The sequence below is a fragment of the Lynx canadensis genome, chromosome B3 (genome assembly GCF_007474595.2).
Source record: "Lynx canadensis isolate LIC74 chromosome B3, mLynCan4.pri.v2, whole genome shotgun sequence".
Lineage (NCBI taxonomy): Eukaryota > Metazoa > Chordata > Mammalia > Carnivora > Felidae > Lynx > Lynx canadensis.
The window spans coordinates 86565420-86589629 of record NC_044308.2 but is presented as its reverse complement, the minus strand read 5'-3'; the positions used below and the strand labels follow the sequence as shown (position 1 = coordinate 86589629).

At 35.4% G+C, this 24210-nt stretch overlaps 1 protein-coding gene across 1 annotated transcript in view; it reads right to left on the bottom strand.

Moving 5' to 3' along the window:
- Positions 1-808: 808 nt before the first annotated feature.
- MIPOL1 (mirror-image polydactyly 1) overlaps positions 809-24210 on the bottom strand; it is a 321677-nt gene continuing 298275 nt past the window's right edge. The window contains exon 13 of the mRNA XM_030318980.1: positions 809-1842. Coding sequence (XP_030174840.1) covers positions 1776-1842 — 67 coding nt within the window. The 3' untranslated portion in view covers positions 809-1775. The remainder of the gene's footprint in view (positions 1843-24210) is intronic.

Genomic DNA, 24210 nt, shown 5'->3' with positions numbered 1-24210 from the left:
AACTGTTCCTCTTTATTTACCTGCATGATTTGCAAGGCACTATTCCTTCAAACAGGGGCTCCCACATGTTTCCATGACAGCCCAGAGGGGAGACTCCATGCATGACCACATTATTTCAAATTTCTCTATTTATATAGTCACTGGCCTATGAAAGGCTATAATCTCTTTGGGACTGTAGAAGAAATCCAGTTAGCTTATTTCTAGCCCTTGTTGCTCCTTATTTTCTAATTCTAATAGTTTAAAAAAATAATTAAAAGCAGGTGACATGAGTACATTCTAAATTTGAACTTAATGGAATGGTTCTAATGGCCAGGCAGTTTAAAAAATTCCATGAGAAGGAAATCGAGTTTGTTAACATTATGATTCTTTTGTGGCCCTATGATAAAGCTCCTTATGTTTTCCTGCAAGAGTAAAAAAAAAAAAAAAAAAAAAAAATCACATGAATAATCTCCGCTGGTGTATCCAAAGCATGGTGCAATAAACTATTCTGTTCTTGTCCTGAAAATAAGCAATGGTAGAGAATCTACCTCGGTCTTAAAGCTAAATTAAAATATTGTATGGGCTTGGAAAAATTTTCACTTTCCCACAAAATTCTCACGAATTCAATCTCTACTTGCCTATTTCATCCTGTTGCGGCCACAGTCATCTTCTATTGGCCTCTCATCTATTCAATCTAAAAAAAAAAGAAGGTATTTTTTTTCTGTAGCCAAATACATAAATCTTGGTTTTATTCATAATTTCATATGACTAGAAGTGATTGTTATGCTTTACTATTTCAATTTTTTAAATAAAAGGAAAAGCAGGTAACCAAGCCAAACTGCCAGTTTTCTTTTTTCCACATCCTTATATTTTTACATTACAATTTTACTGTATATCGTATCTTGGATTCCCCTCCTTCACAACAAAAATTCAAATGATAATCTAAATAAAGATAATCAAAAAGAATACTTAACGTTTTTGATGGCCTCTTGCCTTTGAGAGTCATGCTGGCACATGCTAATTTTCAAGCCAGAGGTGTCCCAGCCTATTAGACAGACTTGGCAATTTCTACAGTTTAAATAGAGTTTAGATCATTATTCAGACACAACATTAAAAACATCGACAATATGAATCCATAAGTACACATGAACAATATCCTCTTTTTTATTGAAAACAGTTTGTATTATTTGTAGTGAAACAAAAATCATTCCTTGATTAATGTAATTTTAATGTACCAAACTATTGGAGCAAATTATACATTTAATTCTTGGTATTTATATTTAATATTCTTTAATATTAACAAAGATCATGTGTATGCATTGGAGGAAGACTATACATTCTCATGTCTGAGCTGCTCTCATCAGTTAAGAAATAAACTCTATATTGAAAAATGCACGTATTTGAAGTTCTGACCTAACACAATGGATTAAGGTTTAGACAATATTTACTTTGCTGCATTTTGATTCAGAAAGGGACGTATGTGAAGATATGACCTATAATGGCCTCTCAGTAAAAAGATTTATATCAAATAGAGTGATATAAAATAGTTACAAAATAAGCTACAACTTTATAGCTACTCATTGGTAAAAGTCTGTAGTTAATACATTTGGATAAATAAGTCAGCAGCAAAGTGGTTAAACATTTGTGATCTGATTTTATCTCAGCTTGGAATGTGGTTGGAGTGTCCCACTTCTAACAACTGTTTGCTAAGTTAAGGCTTTAGTGTTTACACAGTGTTGAATGAAGCAGCCTGGTCACCAGATGTGATTGCTTCCCCAGACTGTCGTTTTTTTCAGTCAGATCACTGTCCTCATGGTCCCTGTTCCAACCTTCTTCCTCAGGACGTCCACCAGCCTTTCCAGCCTAGGTTGGGGGCAGGTGGGGGGGAGGGGAAAAAAAAGGATACAAAAAGTACAATTATTGTCAGGAATGTTTTGGCTGAAAAAGAACAGTATTTGCCTGTGACCAAGCAGTCTTGGTAGTCGTGTTAAGAGACAAAGCATTACTGTCAGCAAGAGACACTGGTGCAGAGTGCCACGTATCTGAGGTTAAAAAAAACAGTAACAACACAAACTTTAACCCACATCTTCAGATTATGTCAGTTTTAGACGCTACATGAAAAAATGTAACATACTCATTTCACTACATTTACCTGCTTGCATGAAGGCTGTGAATGAATCATTTATTATGCAATGCGAAGATGGCACATTAAATGCAGAGCAGTTTCAAACTGATTTTTACCTAAGAAATACATACTTTAATTCAGAAATACTATCAACCTCACACCTGTTACTTAGGTAAATAAGTAACACATTATTATGTTGTACAATTCATATGCATTAAATTTCTTCCTTTTTCAAAGAGTCAGCTGATGAAAATAATTAGGAATTAGGTAGCTAGCTGGAAAAAACTCATGCTTTAGTGGCATGAAAATAATTTAGGTATACACAAATGGTTTGATGCTAATAAAACCAGACTTTTGGTACTACATTTAAAAAGAAGTTTCTATTCTGAGTAATGTAAATAGGCTAGCAACGACTCTATAGTTTCTAATCAAGGATATGTGATTTTTTTTTAATTGATTAAAAACTCACCACTTAAAGTCAAAAGTTTAAAAATAGTTTTTAAAAATAAGTTTAAAAATAGTTAAAAATAAGTTTGAAAATAAAGTCAAAAGTTCAAAAGTCTATTCTGTAGTGTTCTTAGGCTACTCTATGGGAGGGAGATCACATTCATGTGGATCAGTGAGATTTTGCTTGAGAAGAGATGATGGAATCAGACCATTAATTTTTCTCCTGTTATTATGTTTTTTTACGGAAAGCATAAAACCTCAACAAAAAATCATGTTTGATGTTACACACACAGAAATCTTCCAGTTTTCATATATACACAATCTTCTTCCTCAAAGACTGGTGAGCGACATAGTCTAGTCTGCTCCAGCTTGCCTCATTTATATGGACCCATGCATGAGGGTCCTTTGCAAATAAACATAGCACAGAGCTAGACCCTAAAGGAATGAGGGTAGTCTTAGTGTCACACACTCTGGTTTACATGCAACACTGAAAGTTAGCTCAAGTTTATTGGATGATTGTGCATATATGGAGTTCAGTTAACAGAAAACAAGAATATGATGATTTATATAGGATTACATAAATTCTTTAAGACAAAGTTTCACTAACCTAATTTTGGAGAAAGGGCAAGAAAAATGTCAGGATGAAATTTTAAATGTATTGTTAAAGTATGATAGTAACCTCAATTAACTTAAAAAATGACTCCCAGTGGAAACATTGACAGGCCATTAATAGCATTTTTTGGCATATATTGTAAAAAAGGCAGAAAATATTACTTTCATGTTGGTTAGTTATATCCTTCCCCTACAATCTGATTTACACTACCATTAAAAAAATTCCTCATAATGGAAAAGTTGTACTCTGTATAGTTATCATTATTACTATGAATTCAGAATCAATGGCATTCCAAATTACTGAGATGAATTTGTGTTGTGCCTCTTTTGACTTTTCCTTTGCTAATAGGCTCATCTTACTTTAGTTTCCTTTTTATAGATTAGGACATATTTCCGTTTAGAACTCTTATGCCTTGCTAAGGTAAGAGGTTAGGAGGAAATACTTAAATATCACATCTTGCACTGCCCTTTACTATGTTTCAATAATTACTAGATGAACCACATTCTCAGTTTATCCAGGTTGAATGATTTATGAAAATTTGATCTCAGAAATGAGAAAAATGTCAATGACTTCGTTCTGTAAAAGCGTACTGACTTCTGAAACACAATGAAGCACCTATTCCTTCTTGTAAGGAATGGAATTCACCTGCCAGACGTGGACCGTGCCAACAGGAAGGTAGCTGCATACGTCTGTCGAAGCACCTTGTGGATTCGCCTGCAGGCTATTCTTTACTGTCCAAATCAACTATATCCTTTAAAAAAGTATGTAGCTTATTAAATTAGGTTCCAACTGCTTCAGATGTTACTCAACAGTAGTTTCCCAAGGGCTTCATGAAATAGGAAAAGGGTTAGAGCTAGGATTAGGAGTTCTCCATTAGGAGAACTCCATTAGGAGTTCTTCAAATATGAAGAAACTGAAGCACAGACAAGTAAACCCTTATACAAGGACTGTAGTAAAACAGTAACAAATCTGGGCCTGGTTTCCTTGTTCTTAGTTCAAAGTTACTTCCACTAGGGCTCGGTTACTAGAGAGCGACAGATTTCAGATTTAATGGATTATTTAGCTTCATGAAAAATTTTCCTTAAGCTCTTAGTTAAGTTAAATTGGGAAAGTATTTGTGGGTATATTTCACCTGCGATTTTAGTAACACATTAACAAAGTAAATTGATGACATTGCACGTAATTAGGAAATAATAGTTACAAACTACTGTTTACTATAGTAAATTTGAAAAATATACTTACAGATATATTTTAGACAGAAATCTTATTTTTTCAATTAACATGATTTTTATATTTTCTATGTATTTAGATAACGTGTATATACTACAATGGAATACATAATTTTCCGACATAGTTATTTACCAATTTTCCTAATCAGTTTACTTTTATTTTTCACTTTTTAAAAAAATGTTTATTTATTTTTGAGAGAGAGAGAGAGAGAGAGAGAGAGAGAGAGACAGAGCACGAGCGGGGGAGGAGCAGAGAGAGAGGGAGACACAGAATCCAAAACAGGCTCCAGGCTCTGAGCTGTCAGCACAGAGCCTGACGTGGGGCTTGAAATCACAAACCGTGAGATCATGACCTGAGCCAAAACCATATGCTCAACCGACTGAGCCAACCAGACGCCCCTATTTTTCACTCTTACTGAATATTATGAGATATGTTAAACAGTAAATAATTCTTAATAAACACTGATTATGTGCTATGAATTATGAGAAACAAATTATGCACATATTTAATTTTCATGATAACTCCATAGAGTAGATATTATCATTGGTTGACAAAACCAAAACATATAGAGGGTAATTTGATCACAGCCTTATTGCTAGTGAGTTTGGAGCTAGGATGTGATGGTAAGTCTAATCACCACCCCCCCTGATCTCTCTGGTGTACTATACTGCTCCCAAAAGTACTACCAACTTTTAAGGCATATTTCTGAGTTTTCGTGGGCTTGAATTACTCTCACTCCCTTCTGAGTTTCAGACTCATATACCCAATTGCCTTTAAGACATCTCCTTTTGCTTTTTCTACAGGCATATGACACTTAGCATATCTAAAGCAAAATTGACTTTGCCCCCCATGCATGTTTCAGTATTTATGTTGATCAATGTTGTCATTCATTAAGTTGAAAAAATTTAGAAAAACTTGGTACATTTTATTTATTTAGTTTTCTCATTTCAGCTTGGACCTGTGAAAACTTTGTGAAGAAACCACTAATGGTGACAGTGGGAAGCAGTGAGTGGGTTTTAACACATCTAGTAACATCATCTGCATTATGGAAAGATTATAGTGGCAAAGATGTAGGAATGGGATGGAGACAGGTTAGCCTATAGGTAGGAAGTCCAGATAGCTCCTGATTAAAATAATCTTTGTGAGCACAATAACATGAATGTGTTTAAGGCCATATAACTGTGCACTTTAAAATGGTTAAGATGGTAAACTTTGTTATGAAGATTTACTATAATAAAAAAACAATATCCTAACAAGACTTAAAGGCCTGACCTAAAACAACAGCAGTGTAGATGGAAAGAAGGGGACAAGTTTGAAAGATATCTAAGTATAGGATCCCAAGGACTTAGTGACTTCTGAGGGCAGGATGGGGAGAGATGGGGTGGGCAAGAAGGATGACTACTGGGTGTCTGATTTTGGTGACTAGATGGATAGTGATATACTAACCAAGACAGTGCAGAGGAAGAACAGAAGAATTTATTGGGGAGCATGTGTGTGTGAAGATGAGTTCAGCTTGGTACACATGAATTTGAGGTGTTGGTGGGACATATAAGTAGGATGTTAAGTAGATACTTGGATATAAGAGTTTGTCTTAAAGAGAGAATTCTAGGTTTATGATATAGATTTCAGTTCAATCAATAAGCATTTGTTTGGTAATTCCTATGTACCAGGTGCTGTTCTAGGCATTGATTATTCAAAAAGCAGGACATGGTCCCAGCTTATAAGGAACAGTAGGGTGGGGAAATAGATCTTTATATGGATAACTTCAACAACAAGTTACTGATAAATGCTGTAATAAAAGGATACACAGATATTAAGCAGAACCTAGTTTGGGTAGAGGAGGAGAGGAAAGGCATATAAAGCCTTCCTGGGATTTTGCCTGAGTTAAGTATTGAAGGATAAGAAGGAAACAGTCATCTTAAGAAGGGAGGGGATGGAGAGGGGCAGGATGGGCATTTCAGACAAAGGAAATAATATCTGTGAAGGCACAGAGGCATGAAAAGCATGATATGTGTCAAGTGCTATTGATAGCATTTGTTTTCTCAGGATCACAAAGTTAGAGGTGGAGAATGGTAGAAACTGAGGCTGAAGAGTTGGGTCATGACTAGGTTGCTCTAGGTTGTAACTAAAGCCACAGGAGTAGATGGAAATGCTTAGAAAGAGAAATTAAGAAGAGATGTGGGAATAGGATAGAAATCCAAAGAAAACAAATATTTAAAGTAAAGAGACTGGCAAAAGAATTTGAGGATATAGGGATGTAAAAGATGGATCAAGACTAGGTGCTGTCACAGAATTCAGAGAAGAGCAGTTCAAGAAGGCAGCTATCAACAGTTTAAGTACTTAACCAATATCAAAGTGAGAAGTGCCCATGTGATTTGGCAATTGGGAAATGACCACCTTCTCAGTGCAGTTTTAATGGCATGATGGAAGTAGGAGGAAGCCTGAGAGGAAAGTGAAAATTGAAGGCTAAGTACAGGCTGTTTTTATAGGAGCTTGGCTAGAAAGTAAAGAGGATTATAGTTATAGGGGAATGTATGGCTGAAGAAGTTTTTTAAGAAACTGATGGCATGTGAATATATTTGTGAACTATGGGAGAGAAGACTAGAGGAAGACACCAAGGTATAAGGCAGGAAGATGATACCTTTTTAAGTAGGGTCTAGATGACGGAATCGTAAGCATGACTTACAGCATTGTCTCAAAAATATATATACAATTTTTCCTTGGAGATTAAGGGGAAAGAGGTAGGAAGAATACAGCTGTGGATAATTTAGGTATGGAGGATGTTAATTGACAGAACTTATGTCCGCTAGATTCAATTTACCCCGTGGAGTAGGAGACAAAGTTCTCTGATGAAAACATAGGGTACAGAAAAAGGCTAGAGGAAAATGCTGAATGTTTAATGTGACAAGGAAGGGAGGTGCCTTGGAATATGCAAAAGAAATACTAGGTGAGATTGATGATCCAGCTATAGCTAGAGACTGCAAATTTGTAGAGATACTGATCATCATAGTAGTATGACTTCTAGTTTTCACATCAGGTCTATCCTTTGGGGATAGATATGGGGAGGGGAAATAATAAAAGTAATTGAGAGTTTATGACTTATAGTGTAAGACAAAGGTACAAGAAGACTGTGTCCTTGAGAAAAAGTGATTAAACCTAGAATTCAGATTGGGTAGGGAAGAAAGCAAGTCTAAAAGGTCTGTCAGTTCAGAAAAAGAATGAAAGGAGCAAGAGACTGGATGTCTTAATTTGTGGTTAAGCTAAAAAGCAAGAGTAGTTGGGAGTAAGGCTGTGGTTATTGTTGGAGAGGCAAGTGTGATCTTAGGATTTCATATTTAGAAAAGTTCTGCCAACATCTATTGTAGTTGAAGTGGATAAGAGGTAAAAGTCATTAGCATTCAAGCGACAAAGGAACAGACACATTACTGACATTGACACCGAAATTTCTTAGTATGAATGCAGAAGTTGGGGTAGATAGAAAGAAAGACATTGAATCAGATGCCTGAAATACATTTAAAGGAAATGGCACTGATCAGGAGATCAGTAGATATCACTGAAAAGATGAGACAGAGAGTGAGAAAGCTGGATGGTGTAAATCTCAAAGGAGCGAGTGTTTTTACATCGATGCAGAAGCTATGACAGAAGCAAAGGGGAACGAGAAGAACTCTCCTTCCTGGTATATGGGTACAGGAAAAAGGCTGCTGTCCTAGTATATGGGTATGGGGAAGAGACTGGGCTGCTAGGAAACAAGTGTCCTTGGTAAGTTTGTTTCAGGTAGAATGTGTGTGTGAAACATTCAGCGTAGAAGTTGTGGATAGATGCAAGGTAGTAACAATGGAAAGAAGGTGCCACAAAGCAGATTGAAAAGAGCTGAGATCAGAGGAATAAAGAGAAGGAGAGAAAGATGGCGAAGGAGGAAGCACAGAGCTGTATGAAAGTGAATAGCCAATGGATTAGCCAATGGATAGAGTGCACCCATTCTCCCATGCATAAATTGTAATCAATGTGGTAAGAAGTTCTTGCTCCATTTTAGCCACAAAATGTAACTGAAAAGATACACAGATGCCTATAAAAATGGGCATATCCACATATACTTGTGAATAAATAGAGACACGGCCATATAAATATGAACACACATATATGCTCACAAAAAGAACACATAAGAAATAAGTAAATACCACATGAGGAAAGAATGAAGCTGAGAAAAGAAGAAAGACTATTTACATTTGAAACAAAATGAAGAAAGAGTTTGTAAGTGAAAAAGTGAGTGTAGGAGTAGATGGGACAGTGGGTTGAAAAGTCATGGTGAAGAAGGTGGAAACAAGAATTGGTAGAAAGTGAAAAGAATGGGGAACTAAATAATAATTACATGGCCAAAAATTATTCCTTGTATTATTATTATTATTTTTTTTTTTTGAGAGAGTGCGAGCAGGGGAGGGGCAGAGAGAGAGGGAGAAAGAGAACCCTAAGCAGGTTCCATGCCCAGCACAGAGCCCCACACAGGGCTCCACCCCACAACAGTGAGACCATGATTTGAGCTGAAATCAAGAGTCAGATCCTCAGCCAAGTGAACTACCCAGGCGCCCCTATTCCTTATTTCAACATACCTCCTTGGATCTCCCACTCATCCCCGTAGACATACCTTTTAAATCATTACCTTACTTGATTTCTCATATGAGGTGTTATCAAAATGTTAAGAAAGCAGTCTTTACTGGTTTTTATTGTTTACACTTCCAGTCTTCAAATGGCTGGTACATTCAAGTTAGTAGACTGCTCACCATTATCGGTACTCTTTGCGGATATTCTCTGGTATGTCTAGTGTCTTTAAAAATAATTGGCCCCTATATAATAATCCAGTTTAATCATTATAAAGAAACATGGGCCTGATACCTTCGTTGATTTAGACTTTTACTTCTCTTTCAATGCTGCCATGTTTCACTACTGACTTAACCTTAAAATGCTAGCCTGCTTTGACTATCAGGCCAAGCCAAGTCTGTTCTATTTCATATACGATTAATATTTCTTTTCCATTTATTGCTGCACAATAAACCACCCGAAATGTAGTGGCTTAAAAAGGCAGCTATTTTATTTACTCACGTCCATTCGGGCTTGGGGCAGTCAGGTGGTTCTGCTAGCCTTGCCCGTGTTCACTCATTCAGCTGCAGTCAGTTGGGGTGGGGTGGTCATGTGCCTGACAGGTGTGCTGACTTCTGCTGGGACTCTTTCTTTCTGTAGTATCTCATTCTCAACCAGATGAGCCCAGACTTATTTACCTGGTGAACACATCAGCAAGAGGGTAATACTGAACTCAGGAAGGTCTCTTGAGGCCTTGCTTAAAAGTTGTACAACATCACTTGGTAAAGGGAGTCACAGGACAGCCCAGATTCAAAGGGCAGGGAAATAAATTCCACATTTTGACAGGCGCAGTTGCAAAAAAAAATCATGGCCATTTTTATTCCATAATATTGATATTAAAAGCAAGATTTTACCTTTATCTATGCTAGATTTCAGTTTGGTAAATTTGGCCCATTTTTCCAGCAAATTAGTATCTTTTGGCATCTAGAGTTTATCACTTCTTGTAGTTATGATAAACTTACCTTTCATGTTTTTAACTTAGGTAATTGAAATATGTTGAACAGAAAAAGTACTGAGACAAACTCTCACAGACAACCCTACAGGGTCATAATATGTATTCCTATTCAATAAGCTATGAATTACCAGAACTGTGCAATCCCTTCTTGATCTTGTCCACAAAGGTATTTTGAGATAGTCTGCCAAATGACTGTTAAAATCAAGATATATTAGAGTTCTTCCTCCTTACCTACCAGTTATAGAGGTTAATTTCTGAGTTGCAGCTAGACTTGCAAGACCAAGTATGGGTAACTGGGAACAGCCTGGCTGCCAGAGATAATCAGTCCTTAGTGGCTACATCAGTGAGTAGGTCTGCAACTAACATAACTGGACTGGCTGTAGGGTGCCATCCAAAAGCACTCAACTATTTCAATTAGAGTACCTAAAGAGCTTAATTTGGGCTTTTACAAATATCCAGATAGGTCTAATCTGATCATCTGTGGCATGGAAACAAGAGTTTCTGGGCTGTGATGGTATTTGGCAAATATGATGAATTTGTAGACCATTGCTTGCTTAAGTTGATATCATGCCTGGTATGGTTCACAGCACATAGCATTTACTCTATTTTTAAATTTAATTTTAAGGGTTGGTCTACCTGTGTTTCAACATTCAAGATATATTTACTGAAACGCTTCACTGGAAAGTCCACGAGTCATTCTTTATTAAAAGCAAATAATAAGTTCCAAAATATTACCAACTTAACAATACTATGATGGTATTATGCATTTTGCCTTACCGAAAAAGATATCATTTTTCAAATGGATATGGACTTACAAATGTATCTTGTTTTTTTAATAAAATTTAAAGCCTAATACATTTTTATATTCTTGTTAGCAAACTCAGTGTTAATAATAAATTGTGGCTAATCTGGAAATGGGCATAATTTACTTATCTGGAACAGGACATTGTAATATTAATAGCAAAAATAAGATTTCCAATGTAATTATACTAGAGATAATGAGGAAAAAATTGATACTGGCAACAATACAGAAAGTCAATCACCAGGCCAATTTACTGAAGGAAAGAAGATGTAGGACAATTGTTTACTATAGAAATCCATACAAAATATTTTGAAAAGAACTTCACAAATATTTCATTATAAGTAGATAATAAACAGGAATTCTAGATGAGCACCACTTTTAAGATTTTTATAATAAAGCAGATTTAAAGGGTATTTGTTAATTTCTTAGAAAAATATTACCAAAGCAAATGTCTAGGGAAACTTTTAAAAAGTTTTGACAAAGGACTGTGTTACAAATCTTAGCCTTGTTAACATGTCAGTGATAAATTTACATGGATATAATAATTAGTATCAAGCATTTGTCTCCCGTTAATCCTTGTAAAATATTTGAGATTATGTAGATACCAAAGAGTGCATTTAAAAAGGCCCTCTTGGGGCGCCTGGGTGGCTCAGTTGGTTAAGCGGCCGACTTCGGCTCAGGTCATGGTCTCGCGGTCCGTGAGTTCGAGCCCCGCGTCGGGCTCTGTGCTGACAGCTCAGAGCCTGGAGCCTGTTTCGGATTCTGTGTCTCCCTCTCTCTGACCCTCCCCCATTCATGCTCTGTCTCTCTCTGTCTCAAAAATAAATAAACGTTTTAAAAGGCCCTCTTAGTACCTCCTTGGTTTGCTGTGTTGAGGTCTCTCCAATACTTTATGATTGCCATGAGATTTAAGAATTCCCACAAGTACTGAAATGTTGGTAAACCTACAGCCTTCATAGGCTGAAGCAAAGTACATGTCTAGGTTTTGTTTAGATACATTCAGTTGAAAAGGCTGCATTTAGCAAAAGTGGTGCATTCTCAGCTCTAGTTTTGACCTAAAAATAACTTTCAAATCAGTAATGTAAATTAAGTATACATAGTTTTCACAACCTCTACTATCCCAAACACAAGATGATACTCAGGAAATAAAAGTTTACAAGGGTGCCTGGGTAGCTCAGTTGGTGGGGTGTCCGACTTTGGCTCAGGTCATGATCTCATGGTTCATGGGTTTGAGCCCCACGTTGGGCTCTGTGCTGACAGCTTGGAGCCTGGAGCCTGCTTTAGATTCTTTGTCTTCCTCTCTCTCTGTCCCTCCCCAGCTCACGCTGTCTCCCTCTCTCTCAAAAAATGAATAAATATTAAAAAAAATTTTTTTTAAGTTTAAAAAATTATTATGGTTTTCATAATGATTTTGGGTCATGCCTTCCCTACACCTCTTACAAAGTAGTCCAAGTAACCTTTGTTCTGTTTGGGCCAATCATGGGGCAGCACTGTGAGAGTGGTCAAGTTTGTCTTTATTTCTCAAAGAGCCTAAAATAATTTGGTAGTGATAACTGCTGAAACAGAATTCCACCAGTAATAAAGACATCTAGAGAGAGAGAAAACCACAACCAAAAGCCAAAAGTTAAAACCGATGCTGTGCAGAAGTTGATCCAATGGTACTTCTCTTGCTTCCCATTAAGAGTCTAATCCTCTTGCATTCTCCTCCCTTTGATTCTTAATACTGGCTCAAAAAAAATGTTTTCTGAGAACAATGTTATATGATTGATAAAAAGGCTACTAAGAGTTTCTGCATTCTATTATGAAACAAAGCATAACCTAAATCTGTTTATTTCTGATACTGAAATTTTAAATATCAATTGATAGGTATGAAAATAGATATATCTTGGGGATTGCATTATCTCTTAAATGAAACCAGGAATGTGACTGTCATCTCTGTCTGCATATAAAATTGTCCCTATTTGTGGTCAACTCATATTTTTGGCTGCATCTACACTATTAAAAGAAAAATAAGAAAAACAACAAATTGGGTACATACAGTCAACAATATTTAGTTTTAATGCATCATGACTAACCATTTACTAATTAGCTTGTTGATTTCTAGCATAAATTTCATGTCAAATCCAATTCAATCATTTCCCCAAAACCATTTTGCTGTATAAAAAAATATTTCAAGTAACTATAATAAAGGGTAAAATAATATGGATAGATTAATTTAGCTCCTCTGATGTCATTATATGAAGCATCATCACTTAGAAGATATCATTATCTTTAAAGAATTATCATTCCTTCAGAAATTAAGCAGTGAACTTTATCTCTGAGATTAAATAGAACTTAAAAAAATCTTAGTACATGCACACTCAACTCTGCTTAGATTAGATACACACATTCCTTATTCAATGTGTAGACAAGCACTGAAAACTTAACTCTATTTTATTTTTTTAAGCGTATTTATTTTGAGAGAGAGAGAGAGTGAGCGAGAGAGGTGTCTGTGTGTGTGTGTGTGTGTGTGTGTGTGTGTGTGTGTGAGTGGGGGAGGGAGAAGAGAGAGAGACAGAGAGAGAGATAGAGAGAGAATCCTAAGCAGGCTCCATACTGCCAGTACAGAGCCTAATGCGGGGCTTGAACCCAGGAACTGTGAGATCATGACCCGAGCCAAGATCAAGAGTCAGATGCTCAACAGACTGAGCCACCCAGGAGCCAACTTGCCTTTATTTTATTTTATTTTATTTATTTTTTTTTATATGAAATTTATTGACAAATTGGTTTCCATACAACACCCAGTGCTCATCCCAAAAGGTGCCCTCCTCAATACCCATCTCCCACCCTCCCCTCCCTCCCACCCCCCATCAACCCTCAGTTTGTTCTCAGTTTTTAACAGTCTCTTATGCTTTGGCTCTCTCCCACTCTAACCTCTTTTTTTTTTTTTTTTTTTCCTTCCCCTCCCCCATGGGTTCCTGTTAAGTTTCTCAGGATCCACATAAGAGTGAAACCATATGGTATCTGTCTTTCTCTGTATGGCTTATTTCACTTAGCATTACACTCTCCAGTTCCATCCACGTTGCTACAAAAGGCCATATTTCATTTTTTCTCCTTTTTTTCGCCTTTATTTTAAATGTAGACTAACATTTGCCATCTTCCATGTAATGTTGAAAAATCAGGCTTGTCAATCAATCATAATGTCATTAGTATCAATTTACGTGACTAGTAAAAATAAAAGTTAAACATTTAACAATCAAAATTTAATGTAAAACTTGGCATTCTTTACATTTGTTTCATCTCATTTTACAATTAGAACATGGAGAAAGAGTAAAGCTATATTTCCTTTGTTACTGTATCTCTAAGGTAATTTTATTTCAAGTTTTGGATTTTAAAATAATAACTTTGGTATCATTTTACCCAGAGATTAAGATTTTGTAAATCTTGGGGCGCCTGGGTGGCGCAGTCGGTTAAGCGTCCGACTTCAGCCAGGTCACGATCTCGCGGTCCGTGAGTTCGAGCCCCGCGTCAGGCTCCGGGCTGATGGCTCGGAGCCTGGAGCCTGTTTCCGATTCTGTGTCTCCCTCTCACTCTGCCCCTCCCCCGTTCATGCTCTGTCTCTCTCTGTCCCAAAAATAAATAAACATTGAAAAAAAAATTAAAAAAAAAAGATTTTGTAAATCTTAGTAAATGTTTTTTGTAAATGTTAGTAAATTAGATGTCTACATAGTCTGGTGGATTCCAATTAGTCTATGGCAGCACTAGAAAAGGACTTATAGAAGATAATAGAGTTATTTTGCTTAAGCCCCTAATTTAACATCAGAAAGTGATTGAGATAATAGGATGAATTAAGATCAAGTGACAATTTTATTGGACTCTCACTTTGTCTATGAAAGGATATTCAAATCATATGTAAGTTTCCCAAGAAAACTCAACACCAGTAAAAGGCCCATGAAGCTCCATGAGAGCAAGTACAATGTGTATTTTGTTCATAAAGTAAGTGGTACTTGGTAACTAGCATAACAGGCTCTCAAACATCAACAGGATATTATCTAGTTGTTTCTGAATAGATATTATACACACATGCACACACACACAGGTAATAAAGAGTAAAGGAATTTCATTTACATTCTCGATTCTAAAAAATAGATTTAAATTTTGATGATGACCCTTAAAAGGAGGTTTCAAAAATAAAGAAAGCAAGTTACTCCATGTGAAGATCTGTAGTAGTTTGTTTGTTTATTTATTTATTTTAATAATTTTTTTTAACATTTATTTATTTCTGAGAGACACAGCATGAGCGGGGGAGGGGCACAGAGAGGGGGAGACACAGAATCCAAAGCAGGCTCCAGGCTCTGAGCTGTCAGCACAGACCCAGCGCGGGGCTCAAACTCATGAGCGGTGAGATCATGACCTGAGCCGAAGTCCGACACTTAACTGACTGAGCCACCCAGGTGCCCCTGAAGTAAATAGTTTATTTAGTCAAGGGCCCTTGCAGAAGAAGATTATATAATAAGCAGTTATCTGAATAGATTCTTGTCATTTTGTTATTTTTTTTTAGTTTATTTATTTATTTTTAGAGAGAGAGAGAGAGAGAGAGAGAGAGAGAGAGTATGAGAGTGCCAGTGAGGCAGGGACAGAGAGACAAAGAGAAAGAGAATCCCAAGCAGGCTCCGCATTCAGTGCAGAGGCCCACACAGGGCTCGATCCCTCGACTTTGAGATCATGACCTAAGCTAAGCTGATATCAAGAATTGGTTGCTCAAACGAGTCACCCATGCACCCCAAGATTCCTCTCTTTTAAATGGAGGGAGTTTGGGAGCTTGGTGGGAAAGATCTTAAATGAAACTTCACCCTAAGTGAGAACTAAGTTAAGGTTATCCTTTTTGCTTCAGGAGGGATTTAGTTAATGTGATAACATTAATGAATTACTGATTCTGAAAATTTGTCTCTTCTTTTTGATTTCATAACTTGCAAGGAGAAAAAAATGAAGCACACAAAGAAATGAAGTTGCCACGGATGTGGATTACTGATAAGCAGGCACATGACAAAATATGGGAAAGACAAGCTGATAACAGGGTCAACCATTTAAATTACTTCATTTAAAACTCTTGATTTCTAAGAACTGAACCAGGGTATGATACTGGTATATTCAAAAAGGATGCAGATTTGTGGGAAGATTCCTCCTCCTTTTCTTATTCTGGTTTTTGTGTTCTGCCCCTGCTTCCCAGCTTTTAGGACAATCCATATGAACACTTGCTTAAATTACATCTGAAAGCATATAGAAATCCTTTATTTCTTTTAGACTAAAATGGATTCTTTGTTGGTTGTATCACTGTCCTATTTAAAATATTAGTTTCACTATTTTCAGAGTGTCTTTTGTTGAAAATTAAGACTGATAAGTCATTGCTTTCTAAGTGTTTTTGAAACTGTTCAATTATATTGTCAAAGTTTTTTTTTTCCTATGGCGAACTGATCCTTGGTTTCAAGATAAGGATATAGTCAATAGAAGTTTGAAGTTTAATCGCATTCATGATATTATGAACCTTCTAGGTAGTCACTGCTTATTTCTGGCAGTTTAAAACTATATGTTATCGGACTCAGATATTGTATATGGAGTCCTAAATTCCTTATATAAATAAAAGAAATTAATCTTTCTAAAACATAAATATTTAGCAAAGTAATATAGCCATGAAAAAGCAGAGTTCTTTGAAAAGTTTGACACATAATAGTCATAGAACATACATTATTATTATTTTTTTTTTAATTTTTAAATGTTTATTTATTTTTGAGAGTGAGATAGAGTGCAAACGGGGAGGGGCAGAGAGAGGAGACATAGAATCCAAAGCAGGTTCTAGGCTCTGAGCTATCAGTTGGATGTGGGACTTGAACTCATGAACCCATGAACCACGAGATAATGACCTGAGCTACTGAACTACCCAGGCGCCCGTAGAACATACATTATTTAATTAAAATTGCCGTTAAACAACATTTAAAAGGGAAGATGTTATAAAGATTAATACTACATATGTAGAAGAAGTTTGTATTTTCATCTCAAAAACAGTGTCTATTCCAAATATATATATATATATAGAGAGAGAGAGAGAGAGAGAGATATTTATATATCTATATCTATAGATATATATATTCTTTATAGATAAAGAATTCTGGAGGCATAGAAAGATGAGCATTTCTGACTGAGTTTCATTTCTTTCTGATTTTTATATGCCACTTGTAAATGTAATTTCCATTCTTTAATATCCATTCACTTCACAGTTAATACTTTTCAAGCACCATAAAAGACTTGAAATTAAATCACATACATCTTTCTTATATGTGTTAAAGTGTTAGTATTAGGGATTAATGGGCTTTATTCTCAGTATCTAGATTATTCATTGGTAGTATGTTAGTGACATAGGGACACAGCTGACAGGACATTAGCAAACTGCTTCAGGGACTGAGTTACAAAGGTCTTAAATGTGAATTATACTTATGTTCTAATTTATTTACAGTGAGTAATCACCAAGATAGATTTTTCATATGATTTCCTTTAGATTTACAGTATTTGCACTGTTAACAATACATAGATTTTTATATTCTAGAAACTACCATACATTTGGCAGCAAAGATAATAAATAAGGACTTATAATTATGATTAACTAAGTACCCGAGAGCCACTTGTAAAGCCAATGAAAACTATTCTTCTATCTTAATTGGAGAGCAATTCTCATCTGAGTGTGAAGAAAAGAGCCTCAAACCTGCCTTCTGATAAAATCCTAAAGGTTTTTCAGATATTCTATAAGGCATGATACATGAATTATAATTTGTTATTTTTCCTCAGTTTAGTTTAGGTTTGGACAATATGGTAGTGTTTACATCTTCTGGTATGTATTTTGTTACCTAAATTTGGTAGAAATATTTCTTTGAATAAATAACCTAGATGATAGGAATGAATTACTGCTGTAAATCTTTGCTAATAGCTATCCTCATCATGTGCCTTTTTAAATAAAATAATTCTAAAAATTCTTTCTATATGCTGCTCTCAGCTGCTTATATCTGGACTTTTAAGTATTCACCCACCAGCCTGGTTCAGATAATTCAGATATCACCAATGATATCACCTCAGGAAATAATCTGCCATTTGCCCAGTAGAGGAGTTACCTATTGCCTTTTGAAGAATGACGCCTCAAATCACAGCCTTGACATTTGGCCTCTCTTTGAATGGCTTGAGATACAGCTCTTCAGAATAATCTTTATCATTCAGAATAACTTTGGACATTCTGACTTTTAGCACTAAACTCCACAGAAAGAGTTTAATTACCTGGGAAATAGAGTTATATAATCTAAATAGCTATCATTCCAAAGACATTCTCATGGGTATTTCTATTATTCCTTGAGAAGAATCCTTAGAAGCCTTCCCTTCTTTTGCTCTTCAGTTTCTGGAAGCCAATTTTGATGAGTTTTATATCTGCCATCTGACAGTAGTGTTCTCAAACTCAACTTAATATTTTTTCTCATAAGTTTATAAGTTAGGGTTATACAAAAAGAAAATGAAATTAGTTCTTAGCATTGAACTAAAAGACATCCTATTGATGGCACTGTGTTGTTCCTATCTCTTAGGCAGAAAATCTTAAAATACCGACTACTTCTTTACCCTTCACATCTCTTTAGTCACCAGATCACAGTTTTTCTCTATAGTGTTTCTGATATGAATCCTTTTCTCCCATTCTCACTGCTACCAGCACATCAGTTGTCTGTTATTATATTATTACCGTTGCTCCTTAGGTGGTACTCTGACTTCTAAAACCATACTGCTTCAATTAATCTTCCCCAGTGCTAAGTGAGCCTGATATTCCTAAAATGCTATTTCTTTCAAGTGACCTTTGCTGCTTTCAAAACTCCACGTTAGTTTCTTATTCCCTAACCCCTGAAATCTGCCTTTGCATAGTAATTCAACTCACCTCGCCTATCCGATATAATCCCACAGGATGGGGCACTCCTGCCAGGCTGACTTCTAAACTATCTCCTCTTATATAATACATTCACAGGTGTACCTTTGCTTCATTTGTGCTGTTTCTCCTCTTCTACACTCTCTTTCTTCTCTACTTATTCATATGCCACCCATTCTAGAGGCCAAGTTCAATTTCCTTGAGGCCTTCCCTCTCCCTGTACTACCTGCCCTGAACAATTAATAGGTTATTTAGTTCCATTCTATACTATAAAATAATTTTAAAAAACAAGGCAATATAGGAAACCAATTTGACAATAAATTTCATATATTAAAAAAAAATAAAAAAAACAAGGCAATATATACATATATATTTTTTTAAATATATTATTAGCATTATATACAGATACAAGATGTCATATACTCTTGAACCCAACAATTCCGCTTCCAGGAATTTGTGCCTAAAGTTTTTAGCTAGAAGTGTGTTCACTGCAACAGTATTTGGAAACAAGCAAACAACAATGCCCTAAACTTCTTATGGGCAAGAGCCTTATGGCATACTGTTTATTCATTCCACCAAATTTAAAAGAGTGCTAAGTACATGATACACTGTTGTGTGTGTGTGTGTGTGTGTGTGTGTGTTTACAGTCTTTCTCTGTATCTTGTAATAAAAGTAACAAATGAAAATAAAATCCAAATTTGTTGCCTCCCCCATTTATCTCTAAGATCCCGTATCTTTTCAAGAAGAGTGAATATATCTTTAATTCCAGGTACTATGTAGTCGGGCCATGAAATTTTTCTATTCGTGCTTACAATGAAATAAATGGAGAGGTGAAAAGGTATTGCCAGCTGTAAAGGAACAGTTGAAAAGAGTTCATCTTACTCATAATTGTTACCTTTTTGCCAAAAAATTTTCATAGGCAGCGTGCTTCTAATGCTATATACATACACCCAAAGTCTTAAATCATTTATATTAACCTGTCACAAGTGCTGGTCCACTATTTTGACGTGCTTACTGAGAACAGTAGATGACTACTATCCTCAAAACAAGCTATTAACTCCTGTCTAAACTTTCTCAATCTGAACCACTGTAAGGCAGCTCTTTGATGGGACACACACTCTGCCTTTTATGGCTTCACATCATTCTGCTCTATTATGTGCCAGTGTCTTTGACAGCTATGAAAAAAGCCGTTATTAAAAAAGGCTAGAAAGTTTGAAAAAATTGCCTCGGTTCTTGTACCATAAGTAATACATTCAAGTTAAATTCCTGCTATCACTGTATATACTTTTATATACAGCTTTTACAAGTTAGGTCATTCTTTTTTAAAAATTTTTTTAACGTTTTTATTTATTTTTGAGACAGAGAGAGACAGAGCATGAATGGAGGAGGGTCAGAGAGAGAGGGAGACACAGAATCTGAAGCAGGCTCCAGGCTCTGAGCTGTCAGCACAGAGCCCGACGCGGGGCTCTAAGTCACAGACCGTGAGATCATGACCTGAGCTGAAGTCGGACGCTTAACCGACTGCGCCACCCAGGAGCCCCAAAGTTAGGTCATTCTTAACACAAAAAGTATTTATGGTAATGTATTTTATAATTAGAGGACAAGATGAAACGTTATCTATCCATTATAAAACACTCAGCACCATATTTCTCTTTTTTCCACATACCCGAAGAGATTTAAAATCTGCAGTTCTTCAGATGGCACTTCTATAGTCTAATTGTTTTTCTAATTAATTAAAACCTTTTCTAGCAATTCTAAGTATTTTTTAACTCATAATTCCACTTCCAGGAATCTGTGTCCCACGCAGTAATTGCAGATATGTGCAAATATTTAGCTGCAAATCTGTCCACTGCAGCAGTATTTTAAAGCAACTCAACAGTAACAGTAATGGGTTAAATAAATTATGATACAATCATACAATAGATTTAAAGCCATTTAAACTACATAGTAAAAGATTATAATGACAAAGTTATTCATCATATATTAAGTGAATTAGATTATAAAATCGTATGTGATATACGAAAACATTTTGTAAGAATGCCAAGTTGCCTGGTGATATTTAAAAGGCAAAATGTTTATATGATCTGAAGAGAAACCAGAGTGCTTAGTGATATTTAAAATTTTTTCAGGAATTAATGTAAATTGTTTCAGTAATTTGAAAAACATTTATTTGTGATTAAAAAGCATTTTTAAAATATTTGGCCTATCAAAACAATATTAATTAATACATCTCTTGGTAAAGATGAACACATGTACATAACTACTAAAGTGAACAAGAGGGCATTTAAAAGACAGAAATGTAACCTCTTTCTCTCTCTTCCCATTCTCACTAATTTTTTGCTGAACTCTCCCCAGATGTAGGAATTCCATGAGACTGACAGAGAACTTAAAAGTTCTATGTGGCTGTAAAGTATTTATATTCAGTATGTATATTATTCAAGTTTTATCATTGTATTTCTCATAGCAAGAAATTGCCCAGAAAAATAAATTAAGGGGACATATGCTATACAAACATGGAAGAATTATTTATTCTGTTGTTTTTTTTAACATCACACATCAAGGCTATACAACTTTAAGTATTCACAATATTTAAAACAATGATTTGAATTGAAAGAGACAGATTTCCTTACACAGTAAAGGCTCTTTCAGGTACTTTCCTTTCATCTCCCACACACAAATGAAGCCAATCCAGCACCTAAGCATTCAAGCTTTCTATTGTGTTTTGATCCTGTTTGTTCTATCTATGCAGGATATTTACTTTGGAAGGGGAGATTTATGGCTGAAGAACATGACTAAATAGCTTATTTGTGAAGATAAACCAACCTGAATTAGTATTAAGGTATAAAAACCCATTGGGCTGCCAATTAATAAAAACAACCTTTTGTTTAGAAGAAAAAAAAAAGAACACAAAGATCACGTTTATAAATATTTCTAGGGGCGCCTGGCTGGCTGAGTTAGTTGGGCGGCTGACTTCAGCTCAGGTCACGATCTCATGGGTCCGTGAGTTCGAGCCTGGTGTCAGGCTCTGGGTTGACAGCTCAGAGCCTGGAGCCAGCTTCAGTTCTGTGTCTCCTTCTCTCTCTGCACCTCCCCCACTCGCACACTGTCTCTCTCTCTCTCTCTCTCTCTCTCTCTCTCTCTCAGAAATAAACATTAAAAAAAATTTATAAATATTTCTAGTACTTTTTCTAGTCAGATAATCATAAGTAATAATAATAAAAAAACCTCAAATAAGCAACTCAAGAGAAGGCAAGCTGCCTTAGTTATCAGATGATACCACAATTTAACAAACCTGACACTGTCAGAAAAACAAACCAAAACATAACTTTTCTCTTGAAAAATATAATGTAAGCGAAGTCTGAAATGGGGAAAAATGTTTACAGTACATTTAATAAAAAGCTGATTTATTTACTATCTTAAGAGGTCTTAAAAATCAATAAATAATACAATACAAAAATGGGAAAAGTCTAGAACAGGCAGTTCAAATAAAAATATATTGCAAATAAAAATATAAAAAGCTGCTTAACTTTATTCATCATCAAAGTACACATTGAAATGAGATGTAATTTTTCATCTTTCAGATTGGAAGATTCAAACCTTAATAATACAAAATAGTAGTGAAAACTGCGGAATCAGCATTCTTATAAATTATGAGTTGTTGATTTAACTTTTTAAAAGAACAATTTGGCAATACTTAGAATTAAAATGGCACACTTTCTTGAAACTTAAGTTTTTCATTTTTTAGGAATTTTGTTAAAATTGAAAAACTATGTAAATATGTTTAAAGAAGGCTGCTCATTTGTAACACTGTTTGTTAACAGCAGATTTAAACAAACAAACAAACAAACAAACAAATAAGCAAGCCCAGATTCTCTTCTCACAGAATTTGCACTCTAGTTGGTAAAAGATGTATACATAGAGCAACTTTTTAAAGATTAAAATTATAATTTTATAATGTTTTGCACTGGCTAAAAATTAACCATCAGTGCTTATATATTTGAAAGTATGTAAGGAAGTGAGAATGTTTTAGAGACTATGATTTCATAGTTATTTTTTTTAGCACTGAAACTATACAAATTTGACTTCATTTTCTTGCATACAATCAGTATAGGTTTTTATTTATGACAGGCAAAATGCTTTGCTTAAAACAGTGATCACATTCACAGGAATTGTGAGGAAAAAAGTCTTTAGGGAGAAGGTCAAAACAGCTTGTATTTGGGCTTCAATGAAAACCTGATGCTCTAAAAATAGTTTTAATTGTTTCTAGTTTGTCCTCTCCTTTAGTGGCCCATCCCTCAAAAGCTGGCTGGAGCCTGTAATAAAAGGACATCTTTTCCAAATAAAACCACAAATCCCTCTTTCAAAAAATCTTTTAATGTGTGGTATTTGATTTTTTTCTTTTTATTTAACCCAACTAATAGGTGGTTATGCATCTCACTAAACATGGAACTTAACTGACTTATGAAAGTCTGGAAAAAAACTTTATAATGAAATAAAGTTTTGGAGAAAATGTTGAAATATAAAAAGTTCCCCTATGAAAAGTTCCTCAAAATAAACTCAGACTAATCCATTAAGTTATTATACCTACTGGTATTATAAAGCAGCATATACGCAACACTACCCTGACCTGAGCCTTGGCATAAATATTAGTTTGGAGAGGCTAATATTCAATAAAGTTATCAAAATTCCTACTTAAAGTAGTTCTCATTCTTTTGTGATTCCTTTGTCCCTAAAACTTAAACAGCTTTTGATGTGCCATAATCTCTTAGACATACTGTGGTAAAGAAACCATACGAATATTGTCTACTTTTTCCCATTGATGCTCCCCACTACTGAGAGACAGTCAATATACCATCAATGAGGAGTGGGTGAGATCTTTCCCCTTAATTTCAATGAATGACTGGTATCATAGGCATAACAACAGTGTAAAATTTTCACCAGGCATCCTTATTGTTAATTTACCAAGTCCAACTACCTTTTTATGGAAAAGGAGGCTGTTAATCCTTTAATGTACAATTCCAAAATTCATAAAGCTCTTAAAAGCCAAAATACTTTTATAAGTTTTCTGCAAACTCAGGTAGCAGGAAAACCTGATCGAGAGTGACAATTCATATACTTCACTGCAGAAATATTCATGTGTTTGTTTACATGGTGCATTTCTAGAACAGCTGGTGTTACATATACATCATATTGCCTTTATGATTTTTGAGAAATTCTAAATTCTGAAACACACATATTCCCAAGGGCTTTAAATGAAGGATGTGGATCCAATTAGGTACTGTGTTATTTCTTTAGTAGGTGAATATTGTACATATACCATAGCATATTTGATATTTCCCAATCATATTTTAGGGAAGAGGTTGAATCTTCAATTTGATACCATTTTCTATGGCACATTCTTCTAACTGGTAATCAAGACTCCTAGAAACATAACCCACAGAGTTAACAGAACATGCATGCTTTTTTTACAAGTATAAAACCTTCCCTGACTGACCCG